A 19989-nucleotide genomic window follows, 5' to 3' on the forward strand; every position below is an offset into this window, starting at 1 on the left:
TACTGTGGCAGCAGCTGTATGTCAGCCTTTCCAGAGGGGCTGTCACATTACCAGTGTGATGGAGGATTTACTCCCAAATCTGATCTTTTAAATGTTTACAGTTGTTGTCCTGTTTGTAAGAGGGTTGGGACTCCTTCCAGCTTTCTAATCCTTCCTGTTCACTTATTTCACAAACACAGCCTGGAAAATAGTCTGAGTCTGTAATAAATCTGCACTTTAACCCTCTTCTCTTGTACACGAGTATTCCCATCAGCACTTGGGGAACTACGCATGTAATTAAAGATAAGCACATGTTTAAAAGTTTCCAGGCTAGTGCTTTGGAAGACAGATGGGAAAGGAGGAGACAAACTAACAGAAACCAGATAAATACACAAACACATGCACACACATATATGTACATATATGCATACATATATGCATATAAAACATACACACACACACACACACACACACACACACACACACACACATGTTTTATGTAGATACAACTATTACCTGCTGATGCCTTTGATATTTTTGTGTTTTTTCCTGGCTTGGTTTGTAATTCAAACATCAAATTTTCAAAAGCCCAAAGGGCAGTGAAAATTCCGCCTTCCTTTGATACTTTTTTCCTGTTTGAACTTTCTTTTTCTATACCAAAAAGTTAGCTTACTGAAACTTTTCAGCACAGCACAACAAAGTGATTTCTTGAGAGATGCATGGTACCCCTTGATGTTATATTTGCTGGTTGATAGTATTTCTACTGTTGGTTTTGCAATGCAAGCACAGCTGGCTTTTCCTTACTGTGGTAACTACTAAAGATTATTTTCCAGCTATAATTTTCCTCGCAGTGAACCCGTTTTGAATCTGGCCAAACTGAAGACCAAAATCAGATAGATTAAAAAGTCAGATTATCAGTACCAAGAGGCTTGTTGTCCTAAAGATGACATAGTTGTCACTTCTGCATATTCCATATCTACTGCAGAAGACCATGAAAGGCATTAAAAACTAGTATACAATGAAAGGTATGCATGGAGATGTTTCACTGTGGTTCGGGGGGGGTTGTGTTCAGCTCCTTACATTATGGTTTGTTCAGATTTGACTTTCAACCTCTGGCACTATTTTCAGATGGATTAAGAAGTGCTGATAAGGTGGAAGTGAAGGGTGATTTCATTTTAACAGGTCTTAGGCATCTGAAAACTGTTAATAATCCAGCCTCAAGCAGGTTCCCTATGTAGTAGCAGGTGGTTACATCTGAGATAACATTTCTCTCAGATAAGCAAACTCACAGCTCACACTATCCTGATGTGCTTAAGCCCAGCTTCAGCCTCTGCTGCTTATTTCTGTGTGAAAGCGTACTTCACAGTACAGAAAGTTTGGTCCAGGTTTATGCTAACTTTTAAGCCACTGCAAGCATGTGCATGCCCAAAGTAAATTTATACATGAAGAATTAAAGAACTGTATCTTTTAAGGACCAATTTATTCATTTAGTCACTTTCTAAGTGTTGGCGTAGGTGTAAAACGGGCTATGGTTGGATGAAATAAATTACCTTGCAGTCAGAGCAGTTCTACCAGTAGATCAATGTGCAGTGCTGTTTTTTTATCAGATTGCTTGAGGTACAGTCAACACTTGTCTTTGGAGGTTTACGTATAAGTTGTGGAGGTTAAAAGTGCAATAGATTTAAACCCACATTCAATGAGCCTAACTTTTCAGACAAATTATTATAAACATCTACATTTTTCCCTTATATATAAGAGAATATACATATAGGGGTGTAAGTTGCATTTATCACAGACTCAGACATATAGATAGTTCATGTTTTTTAAACAGAAGGCGTACTTGAGGAAAATCATTGCCATGTCCTGAAAGGCAGCACATTTGTTCTGGGTCCAAGAGGGAAACCATCTGTGTTTGTTGTACTGCTGAGTGAAGTCTTTGAGGCTGGAGCAGTCTCTGAGGCCCAGAGCAGTCTGGGATTTGTATCTAACCTGACAGATGGCTCTCATGTGAATGTCCTTCCTGCTGCCCCTGCAAAGGTTAGGGGGATTATGAAGGAAACCTAAGAGGCTGGAAGAGAATAACCCCTTTTAGAGTGGCAAAAAGCGTTTCTATGTCAAGAGTTGGAGAGTCATGCCAAGGCTCCTTGTGCAAAGCCAAAGGAAAAATGTATCACACTAAGTTGATATGCAAATGCGTATAGATTAACATGTGCTTTTACATTTAGACAGGTAATTTAACATTTTCTGTTGTGTCTAGTCTGTAACCAAGTCTTCCTGCTCTCTTCAGGAGGAGTGAGCCAGGAGAAAAAAGAAAAGAAGAGGATGTGCCTTGAAATGAGGGAGAAAAGTTTTCAAGTTTGGTGCTCCTAAGCACTCTGATCCACGGTTTTCATCTATCCTTATGTCAGGGGGCTTTGAGGGGGTTACTTTTAGGGAAAGACAGATGTATAAATCCAGCAACTGGCAGATGGTAGTGGAAAACTATATTCCAGGGAGAGCTGGAACAAAGCAGTAGCAGATGACCTCTGGCCCATGTAACTTCTGCATCTTCTTAAATGTGTCATTCTTACAGAGCATGGACCAAGGTGGAAGCCAGGGTGGGGGTGAAAGCTGCCCTTCATCTCAGAGAGAAGGCTTTCTCCTTCCCTTTCCAGGAACGTTAGATCTGTCATGTTGCTCCTTTTACTGGAGCACCCATTGCCATTTCTCATCCTACTCCTCTAACTTCTTGCTCTGGTTATTTAGGTACTGAATCCATGTTGCCCTGTGCACTGGCACACAGGATCTTTCTGCCAAAACACTGTGGCCTTGACAAGATTACAGCATTTCTAACTGTGCATCCAAGCATTATATTTTCAACTAACATCACAGCCCTCCTGCACTTACAGTTTAAAATACTAGACAGCTTCTAAAACACCGCTGTGTTTGCTCTCCTTTCTAACACTCTCCACGGTGGCTGCTTTGTTTTACTAGACTGTGAACCTAGGAAGAAAACAACTTCTCTGACTGGAAGTTACATGCATGAGTGTGAGAAATGCAAGTGCCTGCAACATGTGTTTATCTTTCAGATTAGAGATGGAGATTCATTAGCAAACTCCAGCTCTCTCTGGGCCTGTCCATGCCTTGCAGCAGGATGGCAAAGAGACATAGATATCTGAGATATTTCTGTGAACTTTCCTGACAAAGGATCCTTCAGCATGTGTTATCTGTTGAATACATTATTAAAAGAGGAATAAACTAGGCTTGATTGAAACCAGACCACAAGACTTCCAACCTAGGGCATGAAATAAAGAAGCAAGGAGCAGAGCAATCTGCATGGGAGGGTTTTCAAAGTAGTTAGGGAAGGTGAACACTGCCTCCTTTCAACTTCCCTGGGAATTTCTAGTTTGCTGCAACCACCTTGAAAAATCCTACTCACTCTCTATTCTTTGCACTTTAGCAGCATCACAAGCTCTTTGTTAATCACTGTCCTACTGTGTGCTCATCGCTGTGCTGACAAACTTCCAGTTTGTAGCTGGCTCAGGTCTTGAGGCAGGACCTGAGCAGAGATACTGACTTGTCCATCACTGTTCAGTCACTGGCAAGCTATGAGCTGCATCTCTGGCCTTTTTTAGCACCTCACCTCTGGACGAAGAGTTAATAACGTATCTTGTCATATCCTGAGGACTTTTTTTTTTTTTTTTTACTCTGCAAAGGAAGATAAATGTAATTTTCGGTACTTAGAGTCCTGAAAAAATCAGTAGATGATGAGAAATGGTAATAGATTAACAGATGCTGGCTGGAAAAGTCAGAGAATGGGAGTTCAAGGAAGCAGTGTTCTACATGTCCTGTGTTTGCCACTTCATTCTGGGTGCCATTGTTGACAAATGTCTAATGTAAGCCCTTGCCTGGTTAACTGGCTGGCCCCAGTCAGGGCCCTGATGGCCATCATGTAATGATGACAGGCTGAGCACTCCAATTTTCTTATCAGGATTTTCTCTTAAAGAAAGCAGTTGGAGTTTTTTGTGGTTTTTCAATGCCTACAGAATATATGTATTTGTATGTGTTGTGAATATTAGAAGTTGTGATTCTGTTTGGGTGCTTTTTTTTTTGTTTAGTTGGGGTTTTTTGTTTGTTTTTCATCAATTTGGGGTTTTTTAAGTGTGTGCATTTTTGTTTGTGATTTTTTGAGATAACATTCTTACTTGCACAATTAAGGAACTATAATAAAGATGCTAAAGAGACCCATATTGTGTTGATCAATGAAGCAAATCAAAACATTTAATTCACTTATCTGAACACTTCTGTCCTTAACAGCTTGCTCAAAAGATCTGTACAATGCATTTCTGTACTGTGTTGCTGACAGAAGGTGTCAGAGAAAGAGCTCTCTGGCCTCTTGCAGAGTACAAGGATTTTTTACAGCTGACTGACAGCTGCCCGGTGCGTGGCCCTGCCTCCTGAGGAGCGTAACTGTGCTAAGAGCTGAGGGGAAACAAGGAGATGTTGCATCTGGTGGTGGATCCTCAGAAATCCCAGGTTGCCCAGAGGTGTTGCACTAGCAGTAGCAGTCGTGCAGGGCTTTTGCTGTTGTCTTCATCCCACATCCTTCAACTTTCAGATTACCAGTCCAGCCCATAGAGCAACAAGAAGGGAAGGAGGAAGAAAGTGTGTTAATAGCCCTTGTTCAGTTCCTATTGCTATACAGATTACTGCCTGCTATTCAGAGCGGGTTGGTGTCCTCTACCTGGAATGGTCTCTTCCATTACAGGTGATGGTACAAAGGAGATAGCACAAAATATTTGAGAGAGAAAACAAGCAAACAAAACCATGCTGGATGAGAATTATAGAAGAAGTTCTGCTTCCTTTGAAACCAAGTCTGAAATTCCCCTTAATTTCAGTGCCTGCTTTTCAAGCTTGCAATTGTAATACCAAAAAGGTGTGTTAGTTGTTAGCATTTTATCCATTCTTCCTACAATATCAATAGATTTGAGCTCAGCTGAAGGTTTGGCAGCAAGCTGCTAAACACTGAACCCAGCATGGGTACCTTAAATTTCATTCATTAGAGAGAGAGAAGCTTTGCTTCATGTGGGGTTTGTATAAATACTTGCACAGATTCCTTATCTGCAGAAGCTTGCTCCTAGCAAGTTGTTAAGCTCATTAATAGGGCAAACGGAAGATTGTGCGCCTATAATTTCCAGTTCAATTATTATAGAGTGCACAAAATCCTAATTCTGCTGTAGTCCAAGGCAAAACTCCCACTGGTTTAATGGGGCCAAGACGGCACAAAGTTAATTTCCCAACACAACATAAAAAGTGGAAACTCTCCCAGAAGAGTGACTTCAATGGAGTCTGGACCTCAGGAGGTGAAACTCTCCATTGTCTCAGAAATGCAAATTTTGTACGTTACCAGAAAGATGTTTCTAATGAGGTAGTCATTAAATAAAGAGCATTGCACAATCAAAATAAAATGTGCTTGGTTAATCAAATAATGCCATCCAGTTTCCATTATGCACATAGTTTTGACATCACTGAAATGAAGTGGGCAACTTTTCTTCCTCTGAGGGCAATCATGCACATATTCACTTTCATCATGACTATTTAGGCCCACAAGGATTTGGGAAAACATCTTTCTTTTGGAGTAACATTGTAGTAAATAGAGATCATTTGGGCTATGTGAAGAGAACAGTGCCAGGGTAATGTCGCAGAGAGAAACATTTGTGAAACTGATATTCAGTGGTCAGTAACTATTTCAGTTACATTAATGAAGACTTCTTCAATTCAAGCAGTGTCCAACCACCAAGTGCCTCTTTGCTTATAGTTTAATTAAATGTCCATTCTTTGGTAGATCTGCTACTTATCAGTGATGAAACATCGGAACAATAATAACTAATTTCAGGAAATTTTGCAGAGGCAGGTGAGAGCTGCCTCTCTTTAATAATGTTCCAATGAGACAACAAAGGACTTATTTTTGTTCAGTGAGGCCAGTAAATTATTAATATAAAACATGACAGAAAAGGTGGACAGATCTTCCACCAAGTGGGTTTTGAAAATGAGTTGAACTGAACCCCCTTTTCATCACATAAACTCTCATCCACCAAAGGTACAATGCTTGTTTAAATCAAACACCATGAATTTCCAGCCGCGAGCAAACCTCCATGAGGATCTTGTCGAAGAGTAATAGCGAGGTGCTCACTTTCTAGAGTTGCTGTCACAAATGCTCCTGTATATGTAGATGGAGGATGGAACAGAGAATTTGTGAAAGAAGCATTGCAGGTTCCTGCTGAAGGTGCTCCAGTGATAGGAAATCCAGTCTTTCACTTAAACCTCTGTATGTGCTTACAACCCAAAATAAAAGCTGCAGATCCATAACTGTAAAGCCAGGAGACAGAAGAGGTTCTTTTTCTCCCTGGTCCCTCTGATGCCCCTCCAAGCCCTCTGCCTCAGGAGTGTGATTTTTACCACCTCCCTGTCACAGCAAGAAGGGGATGAGATGATGGTGGTAGGAAGATGTGGCGAGGGAAGGATGGGCACAGTTCAGTCCATGTTTCAGTGCATTTCTAATTATCTACATCAAATGGAACAGCTCCATCCATCCAGAAGCTTGCATCCATCCAGACCCTGTGACATGTCTTGCTCCTGTCCCTAAAATACACCAAGTCTTGGTTCAGGATCAGTTGAGGATGATGTGCATGGGATAGAGATGGAACCTGTTTCACACACCTTCCCCAGAGCTTGTACAGGCAAAATGAGAAGACTACAACTCTTTCCTCTTCTCACACACATTTTTTTTTTTTTAATTATTATTTTTAATGATCTACCACAGACCTCAGAGCCAGTCTTTGTGAATGTAAATGCTAAGCAGGCATGGCTGGCCACCAGTTTCTGAGTAGCAGGACCTGTTCCCTCTCCCCAGCTAGCACAGGCTCTGCTCCACAGGGTACAAGGAAACCCCTTCCTCAAGCAGTATGGTGAGAGAAGAGTGGGTTGGACTAGGTGATCTCCAGAGGTCCCTTCCAACCCTAACCATTCTGTGATTTGGGAAATCAGCCCCATGAGGCAGAGGATCTGCTGTGCATCCAACATTACCCTTGGATTTTTACTGCTTCTCGTGGGCCAGCATGTGGCTAGGACCTTTGTAAGCAGCTGTGCACAGGATTGCACAAGACAGACTGGAGAGGAGCTGCTTGCTCTAGCTTCACTGTGTTGACTTCTGCTAGCAGTAGTAGTAGAAAGCCAAACATATTTTAGTTGCAAAACTCAAGAGCCTGTCTGTGCTTCTGCAGGAAGCACATCTATTGACTAAGAAGGCCAATGCTAATGGAGACTAAGAGCAGAAATGAATACTGAAGCCTTTGGAGAATTTTGCAAATCCATTTCTCCTCTTACTTTTTTTTTATTCATGTACACACAAAATTTACAATAGTCTTACACAATGATGCAGCACTGGAAAGGTGCTGAAGATCCCTTTTCTTATATAAAAGGACTTAATTTTAGCCAGAAGGGGAATGGAGGATTATTTTTAGCTAATTAGTTCTGAAAATTGTTCATTTTAGAAAAGTCACTCTCCCTTCAGGGAATTAAGAAGCAGTGTCAAAGTGGTGCTACATAAGCCTTCATAGCCCTCTACAACATTCCAGAAGGGCCTAGGTAGAAAATTTAGCTGGCCGTTTCCATATCATGACTGGACTGGTTATGGGCATCTTTTATTTATACCACACCAAGGTATAAATAACAATGTCATGATGGAAAACATCAGGGTATCCTCCATCTCATAAAACTGGGAAGAGGGAATAGTTTTGTGTGGTTATTGATTTCCAGCTGCTTAATTAGTGTTTACAATATCTCTCCTTTAAAATAGCCATGTGCATTTCATTCCCTACTTGCTTGTTTAATTTAATCTAATCAATTGTTACACACCTGTTCCCACTTACTTAAAACAAGCATTATATGCAGCATAACAAATATGAAGCAACATTAAAAGTAATTAATCTTTATCCTTGAAATGTTTCTCTTGGAGGAATATAATTAAGAACCCAAGCTATAAAAATAATCAGAAATCAAGTTTATACCTTAAAACAGCAATAGACACATTGCCTTATTTTGAACAATACAAGCAGATTTGAACACAGATGCACAGAAAGGAGAAGAAAATTCCTAAAACATTTAGTAAGAGATCAGAAAAAAACCTTTTATTTAATTGAAAGGTGATTGAAAAGTGCTAATGAATGCTGAGAAAAGACAGCTTCAGAGGACAGCAAGCAGTTTTTTCTTTAGCCATACCAAAGAGAGGTGGGTAGGTTTCTCTTTCATTTTGCTGTGGACCTCATGCCCAAGCATGTATAATGCTGCATGCCACACATCCAGCTATGTTCTTAGACCTCCTGCTTATAGAGAAAATCTTGAACGAGGCTCAAAACCATAAGGCAATTTAAAAAAAAATACCACAGACACTTTTTTTTTTTACTTTTTTTTTTTAATTTAGTGATTTCTGAGCTCTTCCTGGTACCAAGGATGCCATCCAGAAGTTGGGCAGAGCTCAGGCACTGGCCTCAACCACCATCTGCCTCCTGCTGTCCTGGGCTTTAGCACAGCTCTCCCACAACCCTCCCAGAGGGGATGGTGGGCTCATCCTAGGGCATCTTTAAAAATCAGGTTATAAACTCTCCTTTCCCCTCTGGAAAGCATAACCACTAACAAAAATTAAGCAGCAACATGAGCCAGAGTTTCACATATGTGCTGCTAGCTAATAAACTAAATCAGCAGCATGGGATTAGTGCCTGAGAAGCCCTGTGTTTCACTTAGCCTCTGAGTCTCTCCAGCTGTCTTAGACTTTTGAGGTTCCTACCTGTCTTCCTCTGAGAACCTACTTCCTTGTATTATCTAGAGAGAGTAATTTTATTCCCCTAAAGGGCTTCAGTGACTGGGACAGCAATTTCACCCTGCTTGATCATTGCTTCTCCCTGTGAACCCAGAGGAGGGAACAAAAGGAGAAAGTCCTAAAGATCCCAAATTAAGGTGAGGATTTAAAAAAGAAACACTGTTTTATTTTTATTCCATATTTGCTTTCCTTATTTCTTTCTTTCAATGTCTGGAAATCCCCAGTGAGTCTGACATAAGTCCCTAACTCATCTGGTTTCTGTAGAACAGAACATTGCCAGATGACAGCTCACGCTTCGCTGACGACGTTCTGTCATCTATTGGTGCTAACTATGGATCAGTGTCTGTCTCTACAGCCTTTTTAATAGGTACTTTATTATTTTGACACATTTCCTTCCCTTTTGTTAATCTAGGGATTAACAGTGACATGTCTAAATTCATGCTTAACTGTGTTAACATCATCCCTCTTGTATTGAATTTGCTGCAATCTCACACTGCTAGCTGCCTAGCAAAAGACCAACACATCCTCTTGCTTAAATAACCCCACTGAGACTCTAAGACTCTCTCTGTGGACTCTGAAGCATTAGCTGACAGGTTGGCTGCAATACTGAGCACAAAAAAAAAAAAAATCTGAAAGGATATGATATTAAAAAAAAAAAACCCTATAATTCAAGGGGAAAACAGTAACAGAAAAGTGTCTGCATAGTCATACAGTACCTAGGGAGAATGTCTATCTGCCAGTCCTACCCAGGATCTGCAAACTATTGTGACCGGATGCTCTGTTGATGTCCATTCCTGGCTTTTCTTCACTATAGATAGGTGTCTGCTTTCCAGGACCCGCAATGGGTGGGCAATTAGCATCTATAACCTTCGCTGCCTTCCTTACAGTTTCCTAGGAAAGAGAGATCACCCTTTTCTGATAGTCATTCTGGCACATAAGTACAGACTCCAGCACAAGGACCCAGACTTTCTGCTTTTCCTATTTGCAGCCACCCATGCATTTGACTCTATGCTCCTATTTCTGCTTTTCTCCTCAGTGCTTTTTCTCATTGTGCCTCTCTCTCTTTCTCCTATCTTCATTCTAGTCCCATGTCTTTTGTCAAACCCATTTCTCCTCCTTCTTTGATAGATTTTTTTTTTTAATTATTTGTTTAAGGAGAAGAGACTGTACCTTGTTGATGACACTCCCAGTGATGATAGAGAGATATTTATAACTGAGTAAAATTTGGTTTTTGCAAAGGTTGAACTTTAAAAAAAGACTCAGAAGAGAGAAAACAAACGGAGGCAGAACATTTGTTTGCAAGCTATGATGATTCTGCTCAAAATTCATAAGGACTCTTGACTCTCTTCTAGAATATTTCTCACGGAAGAGGTTCTCAGGTGATTGGAGAATGGCAGCAGAAATGAGTAGTTATAATAAAGCTGACTTTCTACATTTCTTTCCAATGTTGTTAAAAATTCCAGGGGTCTGAGCTGTGATTTACAAAGTTGCAAACCCAGAAACCTTTTGTTGGCATTCATGTAGGTTTGGGTGCAAAAGACTGAGGGGATGGAGAAACTGCCTGGAGAGAAAATACTAAAAGTGCTGGGATTCTTTGCTTTGGAGATACCAGGATCCTCAGTGTTATAGAATTAGGCAAGTGGTGGAGAAGGCAAATACAGACCTCTTTTGCATCAAACCCTGCAGTTCTAGAACTAGAGACAATTCATCAAAAGCAGGAGAACAGTTTAAAACAGACAAAACAAGATAGTTCACACAGCAAGGATAACAGTGAATTTCTGAACTTTGTTTCCATAGGTATCGTAATAGTGGAAGGTCATGGTAGGAGGGCACAAAAAGGATTAGACGTGTTAACGGAGAAGAAGGAAGGATAGTCCCTCTGATGGGCATGTTGGATTAGATGGCTTCAAGAGGTATTTCTCAACCTGTCTTCCTGCGATTCTGTAACATTAACAGATGCTAACAGGGACAGGCAGAAGCATACTCTCTGTTGTCCCATACCCAACATATGTGGCTGTTGGGGACATATGAGGAGAGCAGCCTGGAAAGAGGTAGTCGGGCTCTCCTTGAAAAACATTTCCTAGTTTCTCTGTCAAAGATATAGTCCTGTCACAGGCAGTCTGGCCCTGTAGCCAATTTCTTATGTTCTTAATCACTGGATTCTATATCAAGGACTTGGATAGCCTCAAACTGACTGTTCTTCTCTGCTTTCTGTTAATCTGACTGTGGTCCTTAATCCCTTGGCTTGTCTGTGATCCTGAAGTTCTCCTAAGCCTCCTTAGGAAGAGCAACAAGTGAATTTACTTCCTCAGGTTTCTGAGTGAGGGCTAAGTCAGCTTACTTATTTCATTGAAGGAACTCTGTGTATTGAGCTAATACCTTTGGGCTACTTTTAAACAGATGAAGCTACACATAGATGAACTTCTGCTTCATCCCTGCTTTGTCTAGTTTCAGGTCTCTCATTTCAGGTCTCTCATTTTTATTATATGTTGCTCCTTCTCCATTTCTTTCTTTATGTGCCCCTTGTTTTCAGATTCCGCTGTCCTGTCTACAGCTACAACATTCCCCCAATGCTGCTGACAAGCCCCTTTGTTCACTCCCTGCCTGGGTGACAGTCAGCCCAACTTCTGTTTTCATTGGCAGCAATTGCTTCCCAGTGCCCATCTCTGAGCATGGGCTTGCCAGGAAACAGCCAGATACAACCTGCTGATATCTCAAGACTATATCATTGGCTCCCAGAATGAGATTTCTTGGGCACCAGCTGCTCCAAATTTCCCTGAACATCACACTCCAGCTCCCTTTCATCCCTAGCCACACAGACTCTCACTCCTCCATGGGATATCTCAGCAAGAAACCCAAACCTGAGAAATGCACCTCTTACATTTGTCTGGCCTGGTTTGGGAATGACTTGGGTGCCCTTGCTTCCACTTTCCTATTTGTTAAATGGGACAAGGATGTGAAGAGTCCAGCCTACCCTGCTTCCAATGTGCTCTGCTCTGATTAGAGCAATCCTAGATCTGGAACAGCTCTCCTGATGTAACGACAGTGACACTTTCTCATTATTGCTATTCCTTGTAGATAAAAAAAATTAAGGGCAATGAAGTCTTTATGCAGGACATTACAGAAGTGTCACTGATACAATAGACCCTATTTTTCAAGTAATTAGGTTTTTTATCTTTTTTCCTAACTGACTGTAACTGTTTCCTACTTCCCATGATTTCTCTCTGTCAGTAGCTTAGAAAAGCCTCTGGAAAGTCCAGGCAACCTTTAAAAAGCTAATTCACCAGCAAGAGAATACTTAACTACAGACTTCTGTCTCCCCACACATGTTGCTTCACAGTAGGTTTACAACAATTTGACTTGTCTGTTGGAAAGGAAGCTCTACTTGTGTGAAAGGTGCATCTTACTGTGTCTTCACAGACTGGGAGCTGATCTAAAGCAATTTCCTAAACATTTGAACAGTGAAATTGAAATTGTGTGGAATATGGAAATGTCAAGGTAGGCACCACAGTTTTCTTTACCATCCAGGGCCTTCATCCTGCTCCTTTTCAGGACCCTTGGCAGATGCTTGCTTTACCTGAAGTCCCTCTAATAAATACTTACTGCAGCCCTTCCTGGAGGCAGCTGGCTAAGCAGAGAGCACAGAAGAGCAGGGATATTTTACTTGTCTGCATTTGCAGAAGCCTTTTTCAGATGAAATGGCCAGAGCTTGCAGATGACATGCAAGAGATCCATGTGCCAACATCTTCAGGTGGGGCCCCAGGGAGCCCTCACACTCCCTTAGGATAACAGGTAAGGGGAAAAAAACCCTCTTATCTCCTGACTTTTGCTCTTTTGCATTTCTTGCCCCCTCACTACTTCTGTGACTATCATTAACTATAAGCTCTTCATGTCCTAATGGTCATCTTTTGTACTTTAATGGAGGGAAAGAAAAAAAATCAGGAATAGGTGGGAGTTCTGTGTTGTTTGTCATCATAATAAATGTTTCCCATATTAAGATTGAAAAGCCTCAATGGGACACACCTGTGTCCCCCTTACTCGCTCTGATCTGTGCTAATTGAGTGAGTGAGATGCCCATTGAAAGACGAGAGAAAATAATTAAGTGAAGATGGATGAATTCTAATGCACCTCTCCAGCAAGGTGAGAACAGTGTTGTTTCATATAATTTTAGTTTCTGGAAGTCTCAGGTGTTCTGATTCTGAATTTTCCCATTTGATAGCAAGCTTGCCTTTTTGTTCATGCTTCAGCCTCTTTTACCCATATCCATTTTTACAGGGAAGATCAAAACGTTGTTTCTGGAGCAGAGGGAGTTAAAGCAGTCAACAGTCTTATAAAGTGACACAGCAGCTGTTTCTTAAGTAGCAATGGATCTTAATGAAAGGCTGCTCATAAAATTATTATTGCAGCAGCAAGTAGAGGTCCCAACTGATATTAGGCCCCTATTGTGCTAGGAACTGTACGAACACATTAGGAGAGAATAACTTCTCTGTGAGGAATTTAAAACCTCATTAGATAAGACAGAAAGAAGCTGTGCCAGGAATAAGAGTCCCCACGGGGTAAAGAAAAAGGCCCTGGTCACAGGGAAAACACATGGTAGAGCCTGCAATAAGACTCCATGTTCTTGCCACCCAGGCTCACCGACAGCCCTAGAGGAGAAAGTAATTCATATGTAGCAGCTCAGAACAAGTTTATTCCTATGTCTTGAGGCCAAAAATTGAGACTCTTTTTTTTTCAAACACAAATTCCAGCTCTGCACAGGGAAAGACCTGAGCCTGACCTGGGGCACCCCATCACCGTGCACCAGGATGCAATAAGGATGCAGCACACCCAGGTTACACAAAACTGGGCTGCGCTTCCAGCAGGAGGTCAGCACCACCCCAAAAGCAGCCATACCCATATTATTTGGCTGTCACAACCCCGCTCCTGAGCCCTGCCTTCTTCTAAGCCAGTGTCAAATCTTCTTTGGATATAAGGTTGGAAGGGTCTGAACTCCCATGATGCTACTTTTCTTGGAATCTGTTGGCAACATTGACAATTAGACAACTGATGCATTAACATGCTAGAGAGGCTCTGATGTTTATTCATGCGCTGCTCTCGAGGGTTTATTGAATTGATGCCTGGTAAAGCAACTAATGGGAGCCCTTGGCAGGGTACCTTAGATGGATTTCCTTATTATCTCTATAGATTTTATACTCTCTAGCAAAATCAATATTCAAGCCGGTGCACAATGCAGCCTCTTTTAGCTTCAGGGTTTAAAGATTTATGGGGCATCAGGGAAAACAAATGAAGGCAAAAGACAATGACAAAAATAAGTAAAATCCAAGTGAAACAAATTGCTACTGAACTAGGGTGGGCAAAAGCAATCATGAGTTTTTTAATCTTCCGTCTTTGTTAGGGAAACATTTTTTAATTGGCTTGCCCCTGCTTCCCCTGTTCTTTCATCCCTCCTACTTGGGTGAGGCTTCATGTTGCCCTTCTCCTCCAGAAACTGTGAGCAGGGCAAAGGCAGTGCTGAGTCCATAACAGAGAGTTACAAGGGTTTCAGATGACAGTTTTAGGTTTCTGCAGGCAAGAGATGCTGAAAGAGCACTGGATAGCATGGAGAACCACTGCTGTAGCACACCTACACATTATGCGTCTTACCCTTTTCCATAGCAGGTGTTTTCTACATTGCATGGACCTTTGCGGGGCCTCAATAGTCCTGTGAAACAGAGCCAATTGTTCTACCTATTTCAGTTTCGGAGAGGTGGAATCAGGAGGAAAACAGCCTCTTGCTCAAATATTTACTTCAGGTGGGTTTGTGTGGTGTTTGTTTGTTTGTTTGTTTTGTTTGAGTTTTTTTGTCTCTGTCAGAAGTCCTGCAGTGTCACAGGGTCAGTTTTCTTCAGATTAAAAACTTCCAAACTGCCCAGCGCTAATGCTTTTCGTAAGTATTGTAGCCCACTCCCACCCACAGATATGACCTGCTGCCTGCAAGCTAATTTGTATGGTTCTAGCTAGATAGAGCAATTATGATGCTAATTTATATATGTTATTATTTCATTAATTCTGTGGACTTATAATTAAGATTCCCACCTTATTTGCTTATGACTGCCCTAAAGGGAAATAAATTGGAGTTGAAAAGGTTGGTAATACTGTGAGGTTAAGTGGGTGCACAGCTGGCTCCTGTGCTCACCATGCTATCCCCAGACCTTCCTGATCACAAAATTATGGTGTGTTCTCCTTTCTCTCCCAAGAGCAGCATTACAATGCTTAGCCCAGCCATCCCTGCAACATGCTTGGAGGAGTTATGAAGTGAAATATCACTTGTTGTGCTCTAAGATAAGTCAGAAGATTTTTTTTTTTTTTTTTAATTTCCCATTGTTTGGTATGGTTTTTTTTTTATTGCTACAATGTTACAGTTTAACTGTTAAAAAACAAAACAAAACAAAACAAAACAATAAAACATTGAGGGCTTGAAATGTTATCTAACTATAAATGCAAATAATTGCAAGGTAACAGTATTTGTGGGTGTCTAAATGTTGCATATGGAGGAACCCTAGCTTGTCCATAGCTTGCACAACATTATTCTATAATTACATTGAAATGAGGAATAGGATTGCACATACCAGTCATCTAGAGGCTATTAAGCAGGTTTTGTTAGTAAGAATCAGGTTCAGTCCTGGTTGAGAATACAAGTGCTAGAATTCAAATGACAACAGAGGTCCCACATGATCTTTGTAATCAAGAATAGCTGCCACCTGCCAATAGCATCTTCTATACACATGGATATAAGACTGGCAGAGAATGGTTGCAGCATCATGTACCTACAGAGCTTTTAAGCGCCATACTGCAGTGACACTTGCAAAAAACATCTTGCTTCATGGAAGGAATCACAGCTCTGGTGCAGCTGAGGTAAGGAAGCTTCTCAGCCATCCCCTCTTCCAGGAGACTTTCAATACTGGTATTGTTGTACATCCTTCACCATGCTTTCTATTTGCTTTCCTCCACAAACTGAAGTACAACATCTGCAAATGCAGTTCATAAGCCAGTGGAGAGAGAAAATACTATGCCAAATTTATTGCTTGTTCCACTAAAACTGAGGTGAAGGATGTTTTGGTCCTGCTTGCATGCTGCCTGAAGATACCGTTACAATCACAAATCTTGATGTATAAACTCTTAAACACTTGATAGTGTGGAAGTGGTTTACAAATCCCATGCGGGGTCTCAAGAAAGGGGCAAATTTCAACCAGTAAAATTCATGGCCCAGCAGGCTGTGGAGGATCTTGTCAGTTCCTATGTTATGTACCTCTCTCCCCCAATCATTTTATTACCCTGAACATCTGTGGAAATGTGGAGGTGCAGGGAGCCTCGAGGCTGCTCAGCATGTTTGACTCCATTTTCTCCTTAAACATGTGCAAAAGCTACTTCTGTTTGCACCTTCGCAGAGCTGTGATTTGCAACACCAAAACCTAAATGACACCTCAGGTCCCTCCAGAGCATTAAACAAACAAGCCAGTAGGACATCTCACAGTCTGGGAAGTGCTAAATTGAAAGCAGCAGCACAAACTACACTGCTTTGTAAATGAACTAGTTGAATTTCTTTACTGTGATCCAAACCTGAGAGGTCTTTTCTCGTGACTTTTTTCTGCATGAATCCAGGTTCTGCGCACTCCCCAGAAAACTGAACCAAGATTCTGATTCAAGGTTTATAATGTAGAAAATCCCATGTTTCTAATCTCATTTTGGCTTTAATTTGGTTTATGTGATGCAAATACGAAAAGGAAGAGGACAGCCAGGAGACTATCCATGGTAATATTTTGGCAGAGCAGGTGTTTAACATATACACTATCAGTGATCTTTTGATTTGATACTGACAGTAGATAAAAGCCTCACAAAATATATCAGAGGCAAGTTAGTAGCAAGTTAAAGCTAGAAAGTGGGTAGGACTATACAAGGTAGTTTGGGCATGAGGATTAGTACTGGTTAAAGGACTGTATCAAAATAACTGGCTATAAGAAGAATATGTTCTAGTGGTATCTCCTGGGCCATCTACAAGTTCTTAAGTTTCTTCTCAAAAATAAGTCGTCTCCTCTTCCTTCTAAAGGACTTTGCAAAGAACAGCCCTATCCCATGTGACTGCTAATAGTAGTGTAGTAAATTTTGCGATCACAGAACAGCAAAATACATAGCATTTCTCTTTAAAATATCCTTTAAAAGTGACTGTTTTTCTGGCAATTTACCTCATTGCAAATGAAACTGCTGTGATTAGAACTTATCTATAATGCAATGTTGTGTTTATTTGTTTCTGTAATATACCATGTATTTCAGGAAAAAGGCCATAAATCCATCAGTCTGTCCTCCATCAGTATTTTCCTTCTTCTCAATCATTATCTAAAGAATTTTGTAAAGATTTCTTCAACTGAAAAAAAAAAAAAGGAAAAAGGTGTTACCAAGATTAGTCTTACAAGAAAAAGAGTGCAAAAGATGACAAAACATGACCTCAAGTACTTCAGTTCCTTGTTCCTCACTCTCTATGCTTCTCATTATTTGAATTATGCGCTAAAGAACCTGATTCTGCTTGATAATATCAGTGGTAATATCAACATAAATCAAGAAAGTAGCATAAGACTATAATCAAGAGCATTCCATTCTGTGGTGTTTACATGAAGTTTATGCAGAATTTAATGCTGTTTGTTTAAGAGAATGATCAATCCTTTAAAAACAGGGACATGTGCTTAGGTGGAAGAGACCACTAAATCACAAACAGCTATGTAAGATTTTCTAGACATATTTTGTATTCAGAAAGACAGCCAAACTTTTTTTTTTTTCCTAATGTTTACATAGTGAAACCAGATCAGTCAGAAATGCTGACTTTGAATTTCTTCAGAAAAACAACAAACCTTCCAGTTCACTGCCTTTACAGCCCTTGTAGAACTGGGTTATTGTCTCTACAAATTGAAGCCATAAATTACTAATTTCACACGGTGGGAGAGGGTTGAATATACTAATTAGTCAAACAGTGACATTCAAAGTTCAAGCAAGCCAAGCGCCATTCATGTATTTATATGTTCTTCCCCCTGGAGCATCTAGATCATTGCCACAGCTTACTGAGAAATACCAAGGCAGATCCAGTTCCAGTTCTGCCTGTGTTTCCTACACAGACTGAAAGTGCCTCAAAACAGGGGCTCCATCCTTTTGGATAATTGCACAGTTTAGCAGGAAAGGGTCCTGATCTAGGCTCTGGCAATGAGATGTGGAATAGTAAAACCTCATTGCGGGTCAGCAATCCCTTCCACCTAAAACCTTGCGGGTGAGACTGAAACATCCTTTATGTTGTGCATAAATGCCTTAAAGTCCATTTTCGCTCGGGGAGGTTCTTTTATTTCCTTCGTACTGGTGGCGAGCTCCTGTGAGGCAGATGCGGCTGAATTTGCCTCAGATGTTGCTCTGGTAGGAAATTGGATTGGGGATGGCCCTGACTGCAGGGCAGAGTGCAAACCTTTTGCTGTGGTGTTTTTGCTAGGAGGTCTTTGGAGCACCATTTCTGAGCACCCACTTTGGGGATGCACAGTGTCAGCAGCATCTGGAAATGCTTGTTCATTCTGGGCTTTTCTTTTTCCCTTCCAATCAGAGAGTCCGAGCTCGGAAAACAGATGGGATTGTTCTGCCAGTAATTGGTCCAGCTGCTGCAGAGAAAATAGAAGGAAAAGCATATTGCAGTAATAAAAATATAATAAAAGGAATCAAGCAGGATACACAAGAGTACATGAAGCATGCCTGCTTCTTCTGCTAGGTCCAAAGAAGGCATGCAATGTCTGGCAAAGGAGATGTTGCCATGAAAAAGAGAAGAGAGGTCTAAAGGACATTTTATGCCAACAGACAGATCTAACTGCCTAATGGAAAATCTCCAAATGGACTTCTATCTGTGACCATTGCAGTCATGAACCTCTAATCCAAGTCTGTCAGGGAAGAATCAATGTATGATCCCCTGATCATGTTTTCTTTACCTTTCCTCATCAAATGGAGAGCTGTTCCAGAAATGAACCAGATCAGTAACCGTTTATCAGTAATTCTACAGGCTGACTGCCCATCACTTTATTCAAGAAATGCTGGGACCTTTATAGAGCAGAGTCGAGTCACTTCTATAAGTATTGGCACTTTTCTTGGGTGATTGAGCTCAAGCAGCCCAAAGAAAGAGTCAAAGATGTAAACTGTAAGTCTGTTATCGGAAGTCCTCCTATTCTTGGTGCTAAAAGTTTATCCAGCTGTACCTCAGAGTTAACACTTCGAACGCTGAATAGCAGGGCAGACTGCAAACTCTCCCACATGACCCAGAGCAGTGGCTTGTGCAACGTACCATGAGGATGCCTTCCCTGACCTGGCAGGCTTGATCATTCAGCCGAAATTCCAGCTCTGCAACCTCCTGACGAACGGCTTGCCGTAAGAGTTGCAGGTGTCTGCCTTCCTCTCTGTAGGGACAGCAGTGAAAACACACTCAAGTGAGCAGTGAACATCATCCTCTTCCTCAGCCTCAGCATGACGCCTGTGTCTCCCTTTGCTGTGGCCTTGTTTTTATCCATGATCATAGGATACCTTGCAAAATAATAAAAACAGCCCTTGTCTGCTTGATCCTCATTTCTTTTATTATCCCAACTGCAAGATGAAACACATTGTAGTTGCAGAGCCAGCTTGAGTCTGGGCAGGTTTATCACTTCTGATTTATCACCAGCACAAAGACTGCATAAATCCTGTATTTTCAGGCAGCTCAAGATTGAAGCCCTAGTAACTTTTTGTGAACCTGAGGCTTCTCAGTACTCCCTGTGAACTTGGGCTCAGTCCATGAAGAGCTAATTCAATTTTTCCTGTATTATCACCCCATTGATCAGAAGTATTAAGTACATGGCCTAAAGGGACTGATTTGTCAGACAGCACTCCTGGCTCCTTCCCTGAACCCAGCATCGACCTGGGACACCGAGCTCCAGCTGTCTGAGATCTGTTCCTGTTGCCATTAAAACATAGTAGTTGCACACTAAAAATCTAGCCTGCATCTACAGAGCAATCTTCCCCTTCAAAATGCTCTTAAGAGCCATGAACAGTGTGGACTTAAACAAAAATCACATCACAGTACATTTTTCCACTTGCGGGATGCCCACAGCTGCACCTCGCTGACC

General features: G+C 41.2%; 1 protein-coding gene and 1 long non-coding RNA gene across 15 annotated transcripts in view; one reads left to right on the plus strand and one right to left on the minus strand.

The window, feature by feature from the left end:
- LOC139827242 (uncharacterized) overlaps positions 1 to 19989 on the plus strand; it is a 77291-nt gene that overhangs the window by 21116 nt on the left and 36186 nt on the right. For 7 of the 9 annotated variants that reach the window (XR_011737668.1, XR_011737665.1, XR_011737669.1 and 4 more), the window contains exon 3: positions 14492 to 14628. This is a non-coding gene — a long non-coding RNA (uncharacterized lncRNA). Of the gene's footprint in view, positions 1 to 12516; positions 12629 to 14491; positions 14629 to 19989 lie in introns of all 9 variants that reach the window. The other 2 variants (XR_011737673.1, XR_011737672.1) reach the window with 2 other exon arrangements.
- ITPRID1 (ITPR interacting domain containing 1) overlaps positions 15107 to 19989 on the minus strand; it is a 50755-nt gene continuing 45872 nt past the window's right edge. For 4 of the 6 annotated variants that reach the window (XM_071804735.1, XM_071804734.1, XM_071804736.1 and 1 more), the window contains 2 exons: positions 19176 to 19287; positions 18115 to 18504 (listed from right to left, as the gene is read on the minus strand). In XM_071804735.1, the coding sequence (XP_071660836.1) occupies positions 18115 to 18504; positions 19176 to 19287 (502 nt within the window). Of the gene's footprint in view, positions 17238 to 18114; positions 18505 to 19175; positions 19288 to 19989 lie in introns of those variants that run through there. The other 2 variants (XM_071804739.1, XM_071804738.1) reach the window with 1 other exon arrangement.

This window comes from Patagioenas fasciata, chromosome 2, assembly GCF_037038585.1.
Source record: "Patagioenas fasciata isolate bPatFas1 chromosome 2, bPatFas1.hap1, whole genome shotgun sequence".
In the NCBI taxonomy this organism is placed as follows: domain Eukaryota; kingdom Metazoa; phylum Chordata; class Aves; order Columbiformes; family Columbidae; genus Patagioenas; species Patagioenas fasciata.